Below are 13,252 nucleotides of genomic sequence, written 5' to 3'. Positions count from 1 at the left end.
CTCGCCAACGAAGAAGGTGAGTTTGCGCAGATGGCCAAGCAGGCACAACTTTCCAACTAATTCGGCTTCAATTATATTGCACTCGAGCTTTCGTATTGTTACAATTGCCACAAACATGTTTGGCGGTTGCGGGTTAGGGTCGAAGAACCATCCGAAAGCAAGATTAGTCATAGCTTATACTATCTATTGAGCTCGTACTAATGGTGGCTATAGAAGTTCGAACGCTTCGTGTTGCGATCGCAGAGCGGGCCATCGCTTCGCGACCCATACCAGTACCACCATGTTACGCACCCTTGGACCGCTGCAATCCGTCGTCGCAGTACAGTGGCCAAAGTTGCATCTTGTCTGTAGAGTAAGCGCGATCCTCTTGACGAGGGTCAACGGTTATAACGTCCTGTATTCTAGGCCTGGGAACAGACACGCGCCGCACGTAACATGGAAGCACTGGGCGGTAGAAGGCGTTGCGTGGCCTGACGCGCCGATGGCAGGCCTCGAAATATGGCGACGTGTAGTTGAACGAACATGATGAGAAAACACTACCAGCTAAGTTGACGTTATATACATGCTAAACCTAATAAATACTACGTGGGCTACTGCTAGCGGAGGACAATAAGAAAAACTAGAACTCAAACTCGGACGCATAGCTGTCTTCGAGGCTGTAGTCGGTGGCCGCGGACGGCGTGCTGTATGTGGACGCCGTGAGCTCGTCGTAGAGGACGAACGGCTGCGGCAAGCGCATCTCGGTTGGCAGCGACTGGCGCGCCTGCAAGCTGCCATGGCCTTCGTGGAACGTTGGCCGGGGTTCGGACGCAAAGGTCGGACGGTAGTGCTCGGCCGCGAACGTCGGGCGAGACGGCTCGGAGGCGAATGTCGGGCGGTATGCGTCTGCATCGTACTCGCAACTCATCATGGTCGTCTTGGCGCTGCTACTCTTGGCGCTGCTGTTGAAAATGTGGAAGGCCGAGCCCGACTCGGTCGGGACTGCGACCACGCGACGCGCTGGCACGATGGCCGTAGAGGCGTCGGTTGCGTACTGGTAGAGCTCCTCGAGCTTCTCTGCTTGGTGGATGTGGTACGTGAGCTCTTCAGCCCGCGACAGCATCGAGTAGCGGTCGGTAGTCGAGCCGAGCGTCTTGGGTGGCGGTGGCACCGACGTCTTGAGTGTCGATGCTGGCTTCTTGTTGGTGGTGGAGGACTTGCGCCATGAGCAGCGCGGGGCCGAGGCCGGGGCGGGCGCGCCGCCTGTCAGCCATGCCATCTTGGGAATTGGGTGGAAATAGAGAAATGGGCCGACGCTTCAAGTTTCCTAGCACATCACGCGAGCACTGGCCAGCGAAGAATCGAATCTTGTCCCAAGAGTTATAACATCCCACGCTATGTGCGCCACGAAACCGCTGCTATTGCTATGCGAATACAGAGATAATAAACATATTCATACATTTCACTAGTTGAATATGCGTACAATAGTCCGTTTTTCAACGCGTACATTGTCGACGCGCTCTCTTTTGATTGGCTAGCTACTAGCTGCAATCCACACACATCGCCTGCGTCCAGCAGCGCATACAAAGATCAAGTCACTGCACAGAACGCAGTGGCAGTGACGACGAGGACGTCGGCAGAGGCGACTCTGATCAAGTCGACCACAACGGAAGAGGATAAGCGTCGTCGTATAGGCTTTCGAGTCCATTCTGTCGGAGCATACTTCCGCGCGTGTTTTTCACACCGCGCATGTGTGTCTTCGTGCGACAACACGCCGCCGTCGGTACAGGAGGCGTTTCATAGCACTGTTATAACACAGGCTGGCGAGGATGAGGCTCTTTGTAACAGCGCGCAAGCGTCGAGCGAGGCTGTTATGCAGATCTACGATGGCTCCAGATACACAGCGAGTCCGTTGACGCGCCGTGTCCAGTGGCGCGTTGAAGCGTCGGACAGTTTGTTGAACCAGGTGTATGTCGCAGGCGGGCGGTCGTTCTCGCGCGACCCGATCGCGTCGACTTGACAGGGATCGGAACAGATTTTTGGGGCGCCACGGGGCCGCTTCTGGGTGCGCCAACGTGACAGAATTTTGACCCAGCAAACGGAGTGGCTGCAGGAAGTTCGGTCGCCGTCGACTCGACAGCTCGACCTCGAAGCCATCTGCAACCAGTGTTGGTGGCGTCAGTGGACGCTCGCCAGGGCTCCCGCCACCCAGAAAATGTGTAGCTGCGACTCAGCGTCCAACTCTGCTGCCAGTCGACGCAACGCACAGCGATCGTGCAGTGTCCACGGGTGGGTGCGTGACTTGCATAGCCAAGCACTACGCTTTGTTCGCCGCTATGCTGCACTCGCCTTGACAGGGCCATGGGAATCACTCGTCGTTCTGCGATGTGAAATGGTGATGATGACATGACTTGACTTGAGAAGTGCTTTCTGAGAGCTAATTTGAGCTTCTCGATTGTCGCTGCTCAGAATCATGTCGTGAGCTCCGCCAACTTGATTGTCTCGGTACAGAATCATTCTTCAGTCTTGGCGCTCGTTTGTCGAACGCAGCCGTCGTTTGGAGCAGCGCCGACAGCCACCGACCCGTGGCGAGACCAGTGTCTTCCTCGCAATCGTTCGAAAGCCCTTGGTCTCTGCACGTGTACAGATAAGGAACCAGGAGACGGTCAACGTCCCACTGGACTCGAGGTCGGTCGAGGGCATGGCGATCTTGAAGAGGCACGATCTTTGCCGCCTTTTTCACCAACAAAACTCAATCTGAAACCCACTCTCAAACTCGCTGCATCGACGAGTTGAGGCAGAACGTTGGCGATGCTTCCTGCGCTAGACTATACCATCGGGTCGTACGTAGGACAATCTTTTCCACACTGCGAGCAACGCCGTGATTGGCGCAGCCACGGGATACCTGTAGTTTGCCGTCGGGCATACAAACTTGCAATGTCGTTTGCGGGTCGGCTTTTTGGCCAATCACACGCTCGCATTGGCAAATATTACCTCCTCAGGCCTCAGGATGCCAGGCACCCCGACCCCGAGTCCGCGCGAGCCCGAGAAGCGGCCGCCGAGCACCCTGGCGCTGCCCGCGCGGAAGCGCATTCGGCACGATTCGTTCGACCTCGAGCGCCAGCCGTGCGCGCTGCGGCTGGTGCTAAGCCCTGACTGCGCGCTCTCTGCCGAGCAGGTCTACGAAATGTACTCGCTCGGGCTGGGCATCATTGACGTCTCGCGCGACTACAACAACTTTGCCGCGCTCTTGCGCGCCGACTTCCGCAGCATCTTTACAGACAATGCCACGTACCACCGCCTGAGCCGCTTCATGTGCACCTTCTCGGCGGACCTCGCGGCCGACGGCAGCATGAGCCTGCGCATCGCCAACTTTAGCAACAACCCGGTCACGCTCAACGGCAAGCGCCTGCGTACGTGCGCTACCGCGATTGCCGATACCATTAGCAAGCATATGTCTAGGGCGACGGTCGGATGACCTCGTGCAGCTCCACGAGCGGGACATGATTGTGTTCTTGGCGGACAAGGACAAGAAGCCGCTTGTGGCCTACCGCGTGGAAGACCGGTCCGAAGACGACTCGAGCATTGTACGTCCTTATACACAGCTTGGTGGCCTTACGTATCTCGACCAGGGCATTCTCTTTGCGTCGCCGTTGGTCGAACTCGATGCGACGGGCACGCCGTCGCCGCTCTCGGTACCTCCAAAACTGCGATGGACAACGGTAAGACCATGGGTGTAGGAGCTCGACTTTCGCACCGAATACCACTCGGTGCGGGATGTCCTCAAGAAGGCCCTCGACAAATTCGTACGTCCTCGAACTCACTCTCGATGCTGATGCGCTCTTCGTAGCAAAAGTCGCTCACAGAAGACTCGGAAGGTACGGCGACTTGGAGCATGTGTAGCAAGACGCATGGCCATGTAGGCGCTGCCCAAGTCCACGCGGTCCACAAGCCCATCCACGTCTACACACGGCTGGCGACCAAGCAGTCGTTCCGCGAGTGGAGTGCGTCGGTGACCATTCTGCACTTTACGGGCCACGGCAACGACCAGTGGCTGTACATGGAAGGCGCGATGCCGGGGCCCGCCGTGCCCGTGAGCCCCGCCGAGATCATGGAGCTGCTGCCCGACAAGATGGCGCTGCGGCTCGTCTTCCTCTCGTCATGCGCGTCGGCCAACATTGGTACCTTCCATCGTGATCTGATTGCGATCTTATTTCTACGTAGCGGCGGCGTTCTTGGCGCGCGGCGTCAAGCATGTCATCGCGACGCAGCCCGCGTCCGAGCTCGAAGACAAGGCCGCGATCGCCTTTACGCGGTACGGCAGTTGACAGCCCTGCAACGCTGAGCGAGGATGTCTGTGCACTTAGCCACTTTTACGGCTCGATTGCCTCGGGGCGCACCGTCCAAGAAGCTTTCGATGTGGGCCAACGCGCGGTAGCGGTGCTGCATAGCACGGCCAACCCCTCCGAGGTGCCACTCGCTAGAAACCAACGAGTGGTACTTAGGACGACTAGGTCGCCCGCAAATTCATCTTGCTGCCGGCCGACGGCGACCACGAAGTGCCTATTTTCCCGCCCAAGGAAAAGCGGCAGCCCCACTCGTTGTCGTCGTCGTCGCTAAGCCTCGAGGACGATATGCGGTGTGCGTCGCAGTGGATGGAAGCCCCGACGCAAGACGATTCGGTCTTGACGCCAACCACGTCACTCATGTACCCGACGATGCTCGAAACCACGTGCACGGTAGACCTGTGTGAAATCGGTTATTTGTTATGTCGAAGTATTGTAGAACTTTGGCTTTCGCAACTTGGACATGTACAACGTCTTTGTCTTGCTCGAGACGAACCGTGTCGTGACGCTGACAGGCGCCCATGGCATTGGTACTTTGAACTGCTTGATCTTCTCTTGACGACGAAGACCGTAGGCAAGACGGAGATGGCGATCGCGATCGCACGCTACATGGACGTTCGCCAGCGTGGCTGGCACCGCGTGCGCATGGCCTCGATCGGCGAGCTTCAAAAGGAGGTCCAGAGCGCACCGAATCAAGACGACGAAGCGTACGCAGCGCGGGTCGCGCATGTGCTGCTGCAAAAGCTCAACGCGGCCGACGAGATCTCGGACTGGCCGGCGTTCGTCGTCGTGGACGACTGCGATCTGCTCTCGGCGCCGGACGCGCTCCGCAAGCGGTTCGAAATGGCCATCGAGTACCTCTTGCAGTCGCACCGGTCGCTGCGCATTGTGCTCACGGCTCAAACGTCGTTTGAGATGCCTCACGTTGACGCCGCACGCTATCCGCGGACGACGTACGACGTGCCGCCGCTCTCGCCATTGGACGCCGCCAACCTCTTTGCCAAGCTCAACAGTCAGCCTATGGACAGCAATCAGTACGCGCGCCTGCAGCTGGCCGAGCCCGAGACGAGTCTGACGCCGGCCGAGTTGGCGCAGCTCCTGAGCACGAGCCCGCGCCTTCAGGCTACGAACGGCAACCCGCTCATGATCCTCCGGCTCTTCGAAGAGGTTTGCACCGGCAGCGCCGAGATCTAAGGGTCTTGAAGGGCCAAGTATATTCAAAGTGTATCGTTGAAGCTACAACTTGTATCCGTCTTGCGAATACATCTCGCCCACCTCGCCGACGACGTTGCCGGCGGTCAACGCAAACCCACCGCCGTAGGGTGCACCGTCGTCGTACTCGTCCTGCATTTGTGGCATCGGTCGAACACCGCTCTCATCGTCGTCCAGAGCGACTTCATTGGCGTCTTCGTCCATGGACTCCAATGGCGACCGCACTTCCGTATCGTCCAGGTGCGCCGGGTTTACTGTCGGTGCTGCAAGCTCTGGCGGGATGGTCGGCGCCGCTGGTGCGGCGGCAGACGTTGAAGCAACGACTGGTACAAAGTTCGGTATCGGAGCGACAAACTCTGGAAGCTACACAGTGGATAAGGAGATCGCTCGTATGGCTCGTCGAATGTACCGCGGGCCACGATGCACGCGGCGCGGCGCGGCTATAGACGCTTGCGGTGGCGACCTGCAACACAACATCAGTATGCATCCTACGCGTTGAGTCAACCCGTGGCGCTGCGTCTTGCAGTGGCCGGGTCTCGAGCTTGACAAAGGCGTTCATCAACTCGGGCTCCAGCGAAGGCGCTGCCTGCAGACGCTGCCGCGGCCAAGCCGGCGGGGTGGCAGACGATTTGCTGGGACTTTCGACGGAGCAGCGCCGGTCAAACGCGCGCCGGACGTTGCGCACGTTGGTAGCGTACGCCTCTTCGGGGTATGGGCGCTTTGGGACTTGACTCGGCGAAACAACGAGAGGCCCTGCGCTTGGCAACTTCTCTTCCTTCTTCACGCCCGAGGTCGCTTGCCGGGCGCCAACGGCGCACCGCGGTGGTGGCACGGGCAGGGACAAGTCCAGCATGAGCCTCCCAAAGCCGGGATCACCCTTCATGGCTAGAGGCTCCATGGGTGTGAGGCGGCCACGGGCGACGGGCACGGCCATCGACCAGTCGCAGACGTCTTGCATCTTCTCTCGCTTCTTCTTGGATATGCCCATCCCGCCACTTCGATTGGCCAGCCGCCTGAATTTTTGGCCAATCCAGAAGCCGAGAGCTCCAAAATGCCGAATGCAATATTATTTTCGGCATCGTCAAAGATCGCGCAATTGCGATCTTCGCTGCATCCGACTGCATGAACCTCCACGACCGCGGCGTAGCATGCTGATCACCACAAGCGTAGCTGGGTGGAACATGCATGCGATGCAGCTGCCTGACCTCTGTCCCTGGACCAGCTCGCCGATCAGATTGTGGGCTGTCGACAGCAAGCAGGCCACAACGTGCGCGTGCACCCAAGTGTGTTGTACACGTCAGAACTGAGGTGCTTGTTACACCAGTCGAGTTAGCACCTCCTAAGGCGTCGTCTGGGCACGCAGCACAAGCTCCTTGACGAAGGGCGAAAAGTGTTCGCCGAGGCGGCTGCAGACCTCGGGCAGACGCCAGTCCGTTGACGTGATGCGCCCGCGGCAGCTGGCACTGCCACACTGGCAGTCAAAGTTGTCGCTGTCTTGCTCCATGCTCCCGTCGTTGACCTACGCAAAAGAAGTGTTGAATCCAGTGCCGGACAATGAGGATAAGGACGGTGCAATGTACCATGGCGTAGTCGATCGTGATCTCGTCACCAGGGTAGATGTCGCGGATGGCGTGCACCGTGACCGAGTCCTTCATGCCGCACGACGGGTCGCACGAGTGGTTGATGTAGTCGCTAGTGTCGCACTTCTCACCGCTCTCCTACGCGATGCTTTAGGCATCGGATCGCAAAATGCACCCGTACCTTCCACGACGGAATCTGCCACAGCGTCGGCGCCACCTGCAACGACATCTCGAAGTCGCGCTTCGAGACAGCGCCCGGCTCCAAGATGTGGTCGCGGTGCACGATCTTGCCAGAGAAGACGCAGATGATCTCGCCCTTCTTGATCACCGCATCCTTGTGGAGGCGCGCAAAGAGCCCCATGGCCTCGCCCGACTTGTTGCGCACCTCGGCGCGTGGGTCATACCAACTGTTCTCCGAGTGTTTCTTCCACACGTGGTCGTTCAAGTGGTCGCGGTTCTTCTTGATGAACTTGCGCGAGCGCCACTCGGAGAACGTGAGCACACCACGGCACGCCGCCATGCCACAGAGGCACTGCAAGCCGTAGTGCATCGACGACTCGGTCTCGGTGCACGCGTAGTCGTACGTCAGCTGCTCGCCCTTCTTGACGTCGCGGCACGTCGTGATGCGCTCGTCGCCTTCGTACCACGTCGTGGGGTCGCACGAGTGGTTGAAATACCAGCTCGAGTCGGACGACGGGTTGAGCGTCGAGCCAAACTCTACACGGAGGCATTAGCCGTAGGCCATGGCCTTCGATCGTACTGTCGTCGCCGCGCATGTACGAGTATGTGATGAGCGTGTCCTTCTGCGGGTGCGCGAGGATCTCGGCCTTGGTGTAGATGTCGACGACGTCAATGTCCTGCGAGTACCAGATGAGCGTGCCCTTGGGCAGGTCTTCCTTGGCAAAGAGGCCCATGCACTCGAAGCCATAGTCGTGGAACTTCTTGACATCAACCACTTCCGTCAACATGCTTCGCTTCCGGGCCACGGGGCAATTCCAAAAATGCCAAAGATTTTTTCGAAGCCAGATTTTCGAATGATCCTTATCACAGGCGCTTTGGAGCCTAATTAGTCGCGAAAGTGCACCTCCACACTTCAACTTGACCTACAACTAGGACCGGATGCCCCCACGCAACCTCAGGAAAGATACCGGCGTCCGTGGACATCCCAGGGACCCGCCGTGGACTGCACGACGACATTGTCCACACCCCTCGTCCATGCCGATCCCACAACCTGCCACGAGTGTATCCCGGAGTGTATACGAGACAGTGACCGTGACGGCGTTGGACGATCGCACTGGGATCGCTCGAGTCTCTCACTTTTCACGCAAGTGGTGTGGTCGCAAAGAGAATTCGCGATACATCGACAACGTCCAAGTGACCCAGTGAGCTGATCCAGTTGTCCTAGATGCGCTCAGCTTCAGAATCTGGATCTGGTATCTTTTCACGTCGTCTCAGTACCAGAAAAAGAACGCGGTGAGCGATTCACGCACTGTAGAGATCATACTAGATATGCGGTAGTGACGATTTGACGACTGCATTTGTACGAGAGCTCCAGTACATTGGCGTCGGAGCAACCAAAGCTGCCAACGGTGCAGCCCAATCGAAAAGTTGGGTGTTTCTAACTTCCAGTTGCGTCCACCAGCGATCACGTGGGCGTGTGCTTCGATTCGAAGCGTCTCGCGTGTGCGTCCGACTCGAAATTATTTTGCGATGCAACAATACTTGACTGGATAATTCTATCGAACGCAGCAGCTTTCTATTCAATGCGACAGGATTAATTTGATGCCATCTGGTGCAACTTCGAATGGGTATACTTCAAACAAGACACAAAAGCGCAACTTCGGTTCCACGGAAACAGCCAATCGCAGGCGGCGAACATAAGCCATGCGCTGATTGGGCGAAGGGTACCGTAGGCTAATGCATCTGGCATCGGGACTCGAGGGCCGGAAGCCGCCAGCATGCTCGAGCAGGTCTCTTCACGCTTCAAGAACGCTTCCTGGGTCAACGACACGTTCGTGCCAGACTGGGACAGCTTCATGAACTCGACAGCGTCCGTGGTCGCGCCCTTGATCGCCGAGAAGGCGTGCGCGCTCCTCGACACCAACAAGAACTGCTACACTGCTTCGTGGTACCTCATTTGGCAGCAAGTGAAGCTATGGCTGCTCATCCAGACGCCCATCTTTGGCGCGTCCGTGCTCTTCGAGTGGCTTGACCTTGCGCAGAACAAGCACATTGAGAAGATGCGGTCGTTCTGGGACTCGTCGTTCGCCCTCTCGCTCGTACCCGACGCCATACTGCCCGGATTCGCCTCGCTCACGAGCTGTCTATAGGCCCACGGCGTGCAATTCGTTGCGTCGCTCTACTCGTGCATGTCCTGGAGTAGGCCATCGGTCGATATACAGGCCAGGATACTGATAAGAACGTAGTTGCCCGCGCCGGTGCGCTCAGCCTCGACCCGGCCACGTGGACGATCGAGTCGCTCCTCATGGGTCTCTGCGCGTTCAACTACGTCCTTCGCTGGCTCGGCGCCAAGCACAAGTACGCATCTCAAATTCCCACATGAGGTCCCGACACGTCGCCGTTTAGGTTCTACCACGTCGTCCGCCTCTCCAACCTCTTTGATCTGCTCTCGATCGCGTCGCATTTCTCGCTGGCGACGACGCCGGTGCGTCTGCGATCTGGTTTTGTCCTGTAGTACCAGATTCTGATATCCGACCAGACGACGGGCAAGGAGCGCTACTCGTGGCTCGACCTCGCCTTTCTTCGGGCGTACATCATCTACTACGTTGTGCAGCATCTCTTCGAGGTGCGTTTCCCACTCTCTCCCTCCGTCGACGTCCTGCTGGCTTGCTTCTAGAGCTACAAGTCGTTCCACGCGCAGCTCGTGGGCTTTATGATCAAGGCCGGCTGCCTCGTCTTCTTTGGTAGCTAAAGGTCTAGTGTATCGGTACAACTATGTGTTTTGTAGCCGCCGCCGTGCTCTACTCGCTCGAGCGCCTCGGCGAGATCCCGGGCACGGACTCGTACTTCTTCCACGTCTACATGTGTCCGACCCGCGCCGGCGACCTCGTCCCGAGTAATAACACGGCCGGCTACGACGCTGGGCTCTGCACGGAAGCCATGAGTCTCTTTACGTCCTTCTACTTTATGCTGGTGACCGTCTCGACCGTGGGCTATGGCGACTTTACGTACGTTCTCGTGGTCGAGAATGTCATATACAATGTGCATCGTAGACCCAAGACCGTCTGCGGCCGTGTCTCGGTGCTCTTCTTCATCGTGACTGGTATCTACACGTTTGCACAAGAGACGGCGCGGCTCGTCGCCATCTACGAAGACCAGCGCATGGGCCGCACCAAGTACACACTGCGCCGCAACGTCCAGCACGTCGTCGTCACGGGCAACCCGTCGGCCGTCCAGGTCATGGACTTCATCCGCGAATTCTTCCACCCGGACCACGAAGCGCTCTTCTCGTCCTCGACGACGACGTCGACACCCAAGGCGCGACTGCGTCGGCCGCAGCTGTTCCACCAGCAAGCACACGTTGTCGTGCTCATGGAATTTCAAGATGAAGACATGGAGCGCGAGGTGCAGAACACGCTGCAAGAGTACATCCGCAGCCACCCGCAGTACCACGGCAAGGTGACCATGCTCGCGGGCTCGCCGCTCGAGGAAGTCGACCTCAACCGGGCCAAAGTACACGACGCGCTCGCGGTGCGTCGCCCTATTTGTTGAGAAGCGTACGACGGACGCTCTGCGTAGGTGTTCTTCATCCCCAACAAGTACGCGACCAACGCTAATCAGGAAGATGCTGCGAACGTTCTCCGCGTCCTCTCGGTCTCCAACCACAAGGGCCAACATACACAGCTGTTTGCGATGCTTGTCAACTCGGAGAACCGCGTGCTGCTAGAAGCCACGGGCATCAAGAGCGACCATCTGGTGAGCGCCAGCGCCGAGATAAGACTCTAACGTGCACATAGGTGTGCTCGGACGAGATCAAGCTCGGGTTGATGGGCCTGAGCTGTCGTTGCAAGGGCCTCTCGACGCTCATCTCGAATTTGATCGGGTCCTTTGACAGCAAGATCGCCAACGACGGCGACGAGCCGCTCCCGCTCTGGGCGGACGAGTACGTCACAGGCGCGGGCAAAGAGATCTATGCCATCTACCTCGACGCACGGTACATCCCAGAAGACGATCGTGTGCTCCTATAAGCGTGTCGTAGGTACCATGGCATGACGTTTACGGACGTCACGGTCGCCATCTTTGACGAGACGCAGGGTCAAGTCCTCCTGATCGCGATCGAGCACCACCAAGTCGTGCACTGTAACCCTGGCCACACAGAGCGCATTCAGCCGTCGTCCAAGGTCGCGTATCGCATATGTCGGCCAAGATCTTAGTGGCTTTGCGCAGGTCTATGTCATTGCCGACTCGATGAAGGACCTCGTGCGCTACTCGGCGGTCGGCAACCTCTTTCGAAGTCACTCGATGGCCGCGCTTTTGCGCGCGCGTCCCAACCTCGTGGCGCGCGCCGAGCGGGCCCGGCACAACGTGCGTCTTGCTTGTTGTTGAATACGACCGGGCTCATGTGTGGTTAGGTCGAGAAGTCGATTCCCAAGAGTGTACGGTCGTACATTGACCGACTCGAGATGCTCGACGCGCCGCCCAGTCCGCCCGCCGACCTCGTCCACGCCGGCAACCACATCATCATCTGCAGGTATCGCTTGCCTCGTCTATGCGTTGTCACTCACACATGCATGTACGTAGCGGTGTGTCGCTCTCGGGCGGGCACTCGATGTCGCGGCTCGTCAACTTTTTGCGGCCGCTGCGCAAGGACCATGTGACGGGGCCCGTCCCCGTCGTGATCGTGGACCCTGCGACCTTTACTAGCAGCGCGTGGGCGCAGCTCAGTGTCTTTGGCGACGTCTACCACGTTCAAGGTCCAACAAGCGAGGAGGACGAGGACGCTCAGTATGCTTTGTAGGCTCGCCGCAAAAGCACAGCACCCTTGTGCGCGCCGGCGTCTACAACGCGTCGGCCATCGTTGTGCTCGACCAGGGCTCGGAAGGGGTAGGTGTTTTCATTGGTGGTTGACGGTTGTACATATTGTCCACTAGAACAACGACGACTCGAAAGCCATCTTTAATGCGATTTTGATCGACGCGGCGATCCGCGACTCGAACGTATTTTCCATCATCGAGCTCAAGGACGAACACTTCAACAAGTTCCTCGACCCACTCCACCGCAGCACGTCGTTCCACTCGGACCGCCACCTCTCGCTGGCGGCTCTGCCGATGCTGGACGCCCCCGCGCGGCTCTCGCAGCCCGACCGGTCGTCGATGCTCTCGGTCTCGCCGCCGCCGTCGACGCTGCTGCGCCTGCCGCACTGGTTTCAGGACCGCGTCATGGACGCCCGCGACGGCCTCCACGTGCTCCGGAACGCCTTCACCGGCAACTACCACGAGTGCCAAATGGCGGCGTCGGACGCCGAGGACCCGCTGGCCAACAAGCAGATGGCGATGCTCATGCACCGCTTCCACATGGAAGACAACGACACGTTCTTCCAGGAGCGCTTCATGTGCGGCACGCTCTTCCCGGGCTACGTGGCCGACGAGCTCTTGATCCAGAGCTTCTTCAACCCGAGCATCAACGTGTTCATCCAGCACGTGCTCGAGGGCAAGAACGTCTTTATGCTCTACGACGTCCCGAAGCAATGGCGCCGCCTCCACCTCACGTACGGCGACCTCTTCCACCGGATGACGGCGGCGACGCGACACGCAGTCGCGCTTCCGATTGGTCTCTTGCGCGCGCCGTCGCACCGGAATGGCGCGCAAAAAGACTATGTCTACACGGCACCGTACGCCCATGTGGTCGTTCACGCCGACGATAAGATCTTCGTCTTGATCAACCAAGCCGCCATGCACCGCGTCGCCAACACGCTCCAGCGGCGGTTCCGCGCCCGTCGTACGACCCCCGCCTAGTGTCGATGTGGCATGCGTTTTGACATGCAGAATGTAAACAGCGTTTTGGTACAGTGGATCGCGAAGGGCATCTTACACATAGTCGTGAGTAGTAGTCGTTTGAGTCTTGAGAGGGTGGGCTGTGTAGAGTGGTGTCGACGTCGCGACATGGGGTCGTTCA

General features: G+C 58.5%; 6 protein-coding genes across 6 annotated transcripts in view; 3 read left to right on the top strand and 3 right to left on the bottom strand.

Moving 5' to 3' along the window:
• The window catches only part of SDRG_10022 (hypothetical protein), a gene marked incomplete at both ends in the record, with an annotated part of 1,711 nt that extends 1,651 nt beyond the window's left edge, over window positions 1-60 (top strand). The window contains one exon of the mRNA XM_008615993.1: window positions 31-60. Within this exon, the coding sequence (XP_008614215.1) occupies window positions 31-60 (30 nt within the window). The remainder of the gene's footprint in view (window positions 1-30) is intronic.
• Window positions 61-526: 466 nt separating this feature from the next.
• SDRG_10021 (hypothetical protein) lies at window positions 527-1,321 on the bottom strand. Its single transcript, XM_008615992.1, has one exon. It carries the CDS (start codon window positions 1,256-1,258, stop codon window positions 620-622), a length of 639 nt encoding a protein of 212 aa, XP_008614214.1. The 5' UTR covers window positions 1,259-1,321; the 3' UTR covers window positions 527-619.
• Window positions 1,322-2,989: 1,668 nt separating this feature from the next.
• Window positions 2,990-5,519, top strand: SDRG_10020 (hypothetical protein; the record flags this gene model as incomplete). Its single annotated transcript, XM_008615991.1, has 11 exons — window positions 2,990-3,392; window positions 3,442-3,566; window positions 3,612-3,674; window positions 3,720-3,785; window positions 3,830-3,857; window positions 3,903-4,160; window positions 4,204-4,294; window positions 4,347-4,449; window positions 4,494-4,718; window positions 4,765-4,855; window positions 4,900-5,519. 11 exons carry the CDS (start codon window positions 2,990-2,992, stop codon window positions 5,517-5,519), a joined length of 2,073 nt encoding a protein of 690 aa, XP_008614213.1.
• Window positions 5,520-5,524: 5 nt separating this feature from the next.
• SDRG_10019 (hypothetical protein) lies at window positions 5,525-6,537 on the bottom strand. The gene is made up of 3 exons (XM_008615990.1): window positions 6,043-6,537; window positions 5,947-6,000; window positions 5,525-5,900 (listed from the first exon to the last, which is right to left on the bottom strand). Exons 1-3 carry the CDS (start codon window positions 6,523-6,525, stop codon window positions 5,562-5,564), a joined length of 876 nt encoding a protein of 291 aa, XP_008614212.1. The 5' UTR covers window positions 6,526-6,537; the 3' UTR covers window positions 5,525-5,561.
• Window positions 6,538-6,793: 256 nt separating this feature from the next.
• On the bottom strand, window positions 6,794-8,123 carry SDRG_10018 (hypothetical protein). The gene is made up of 4 exons (XM_008615989.1): window positions 7,878-8,123; window positions 7,299-7,834; window positions 7,118-7,255; window positions 6,794-7,056 (listed from the first exon to the last, which is right to left on the bottom strand). Exons 1-4 carry the CDS (start codon window positions 8,083-8,085, stop codon window positions 6,877-6,879), a joined length of 1,062 nt encoding a protein of 353 aa, XP_008614211.1. The 5' UTR covers window positions 8,086-8,123; the 3' UTR covers window positions 6,794-6,876.
• An 890-nt stretch (window positions 8,124-9,013) lies between these two features.
• SDRG_10017 (hypothetical protein) lies at window positions 9,014-13,150 on the top strand. The gene is made up of 16 exons (XM_008615988.1): window positions 9,014-9,396; window positions 9,448-9,496; window positions 9,544-9,655; window positions 9,704-9,782; window positions 9,837-9,923; window positions 9,975-10,041; window positions 10,086-10,305; window positions 10,351-10,828; window positions 10,877-11,053; window positions 11,095-11,291; window positions 11,337-11,478; window positions 11,525-11,662; window positions 11,710-11,828; window positions 11,879-12,051; window positions 12,096-12,181; window positions 12,229-13,150. The coding sequence occupies exons 1-16, from the start codon at window positions 9,076-9,078 to the stop codon at window positions 13,090-13,092; spliced, it is 3,309 nt and encodes a 1,102-aa protein (XP_008614210.1). The 5' UTR covers window positions 9,014-9,075; the 3' UTR covers window positions 13,093-13,150.
• The last annotated feature ends 102 nt before the right edge of the window (window positions 13,151-13,252 follow it).

The sequence above is a fragment of the Saprolegnia diclina genome (assembly GCF_000281045.1).
Source record: "Saprolegnia diclina VS20 unplaced genomic scaffold supercont1.33, whole genome shotgun sequence".
Taxonomy (NCBI): Eukaryota; Oomycota; class Saprolegniomycetes; order Saprolegniales; family Saprolegniaceae; genus Saprolegnia; species Saprolegnia diclina.
This window is presented reverse-complemented; position numbering and strand designations above follow the sequence as displayed.

Coding starts and splice junctions, on each gene's coding strand:
- SDRG_10018 (XM_008615989.1), bottom strand. CDS start 8,085: ATGTTGACGGAAGTGGTTGATGTCAAGAAGTTCCACGACTATGGCTTC. Junction 7,835..7,877: donor GTACATGCGCGGCGACGACA/GTACGATCGAAG, acceptor GCCTCCGTGTAG/AGTTTGGCTCGACGCTCAAC. Junction 7,057..7,117: donor TCACGATCGACTACGCCATG/GTACATTGCACC, acceptor TCTTTTGCGTAG/GTCAACGACGGGAGCATGGA.
- SDRG_10021 (XM_008615992.1), bottom strand. CDS start 1,258: ATGGCATGGCTGACAGGCGGCGCGCCCGCCCCGGCCTCGGCCCCGCGC.
- SDRG_10019 (XM_008615990.1), bottom strand. CDS start 6,525: ATGGGCATATCCAAGAAGAAGCGAGAGAAGATGCAAGACGTCTGCGAC. Junction 6,001..6,042: donor TGCAAGACGCAGCGCCACGG/GTTGACTCAACG, acceptor GTTGTGTTGCAG/GTCGCCACCGCAAGCGTCTA. Junction 5,901..5,946: donor CGCGTGCATCGTGGCCCGCG/GTACATTCGACG, acceptor TCCACTGTGTAG/CTTCCAGAGTTTGTCGCTCC.
- SDRG_10017 (XM_008615988.1), top strand. CDS start 9,076: ATGCTCGAGCAGGTCTCTTCACGCTTCAAGAACGCTTCCTGGGTCAAC. Junction 9,783..9,836: donor TCTCGCTGGCGACGACGCCG/GTGCGTCTGCGA, acceptor ATATCCGACCAG/ACGACGGGCAAGGAGCGCTA. Junction 10,306..10,350: donor GTGGGCTATGGCGACTTTAC/GTACGTTCTCGT, acceptor TGTGCATCGTAG/ACCCAAGACCGTCTGCGGCC.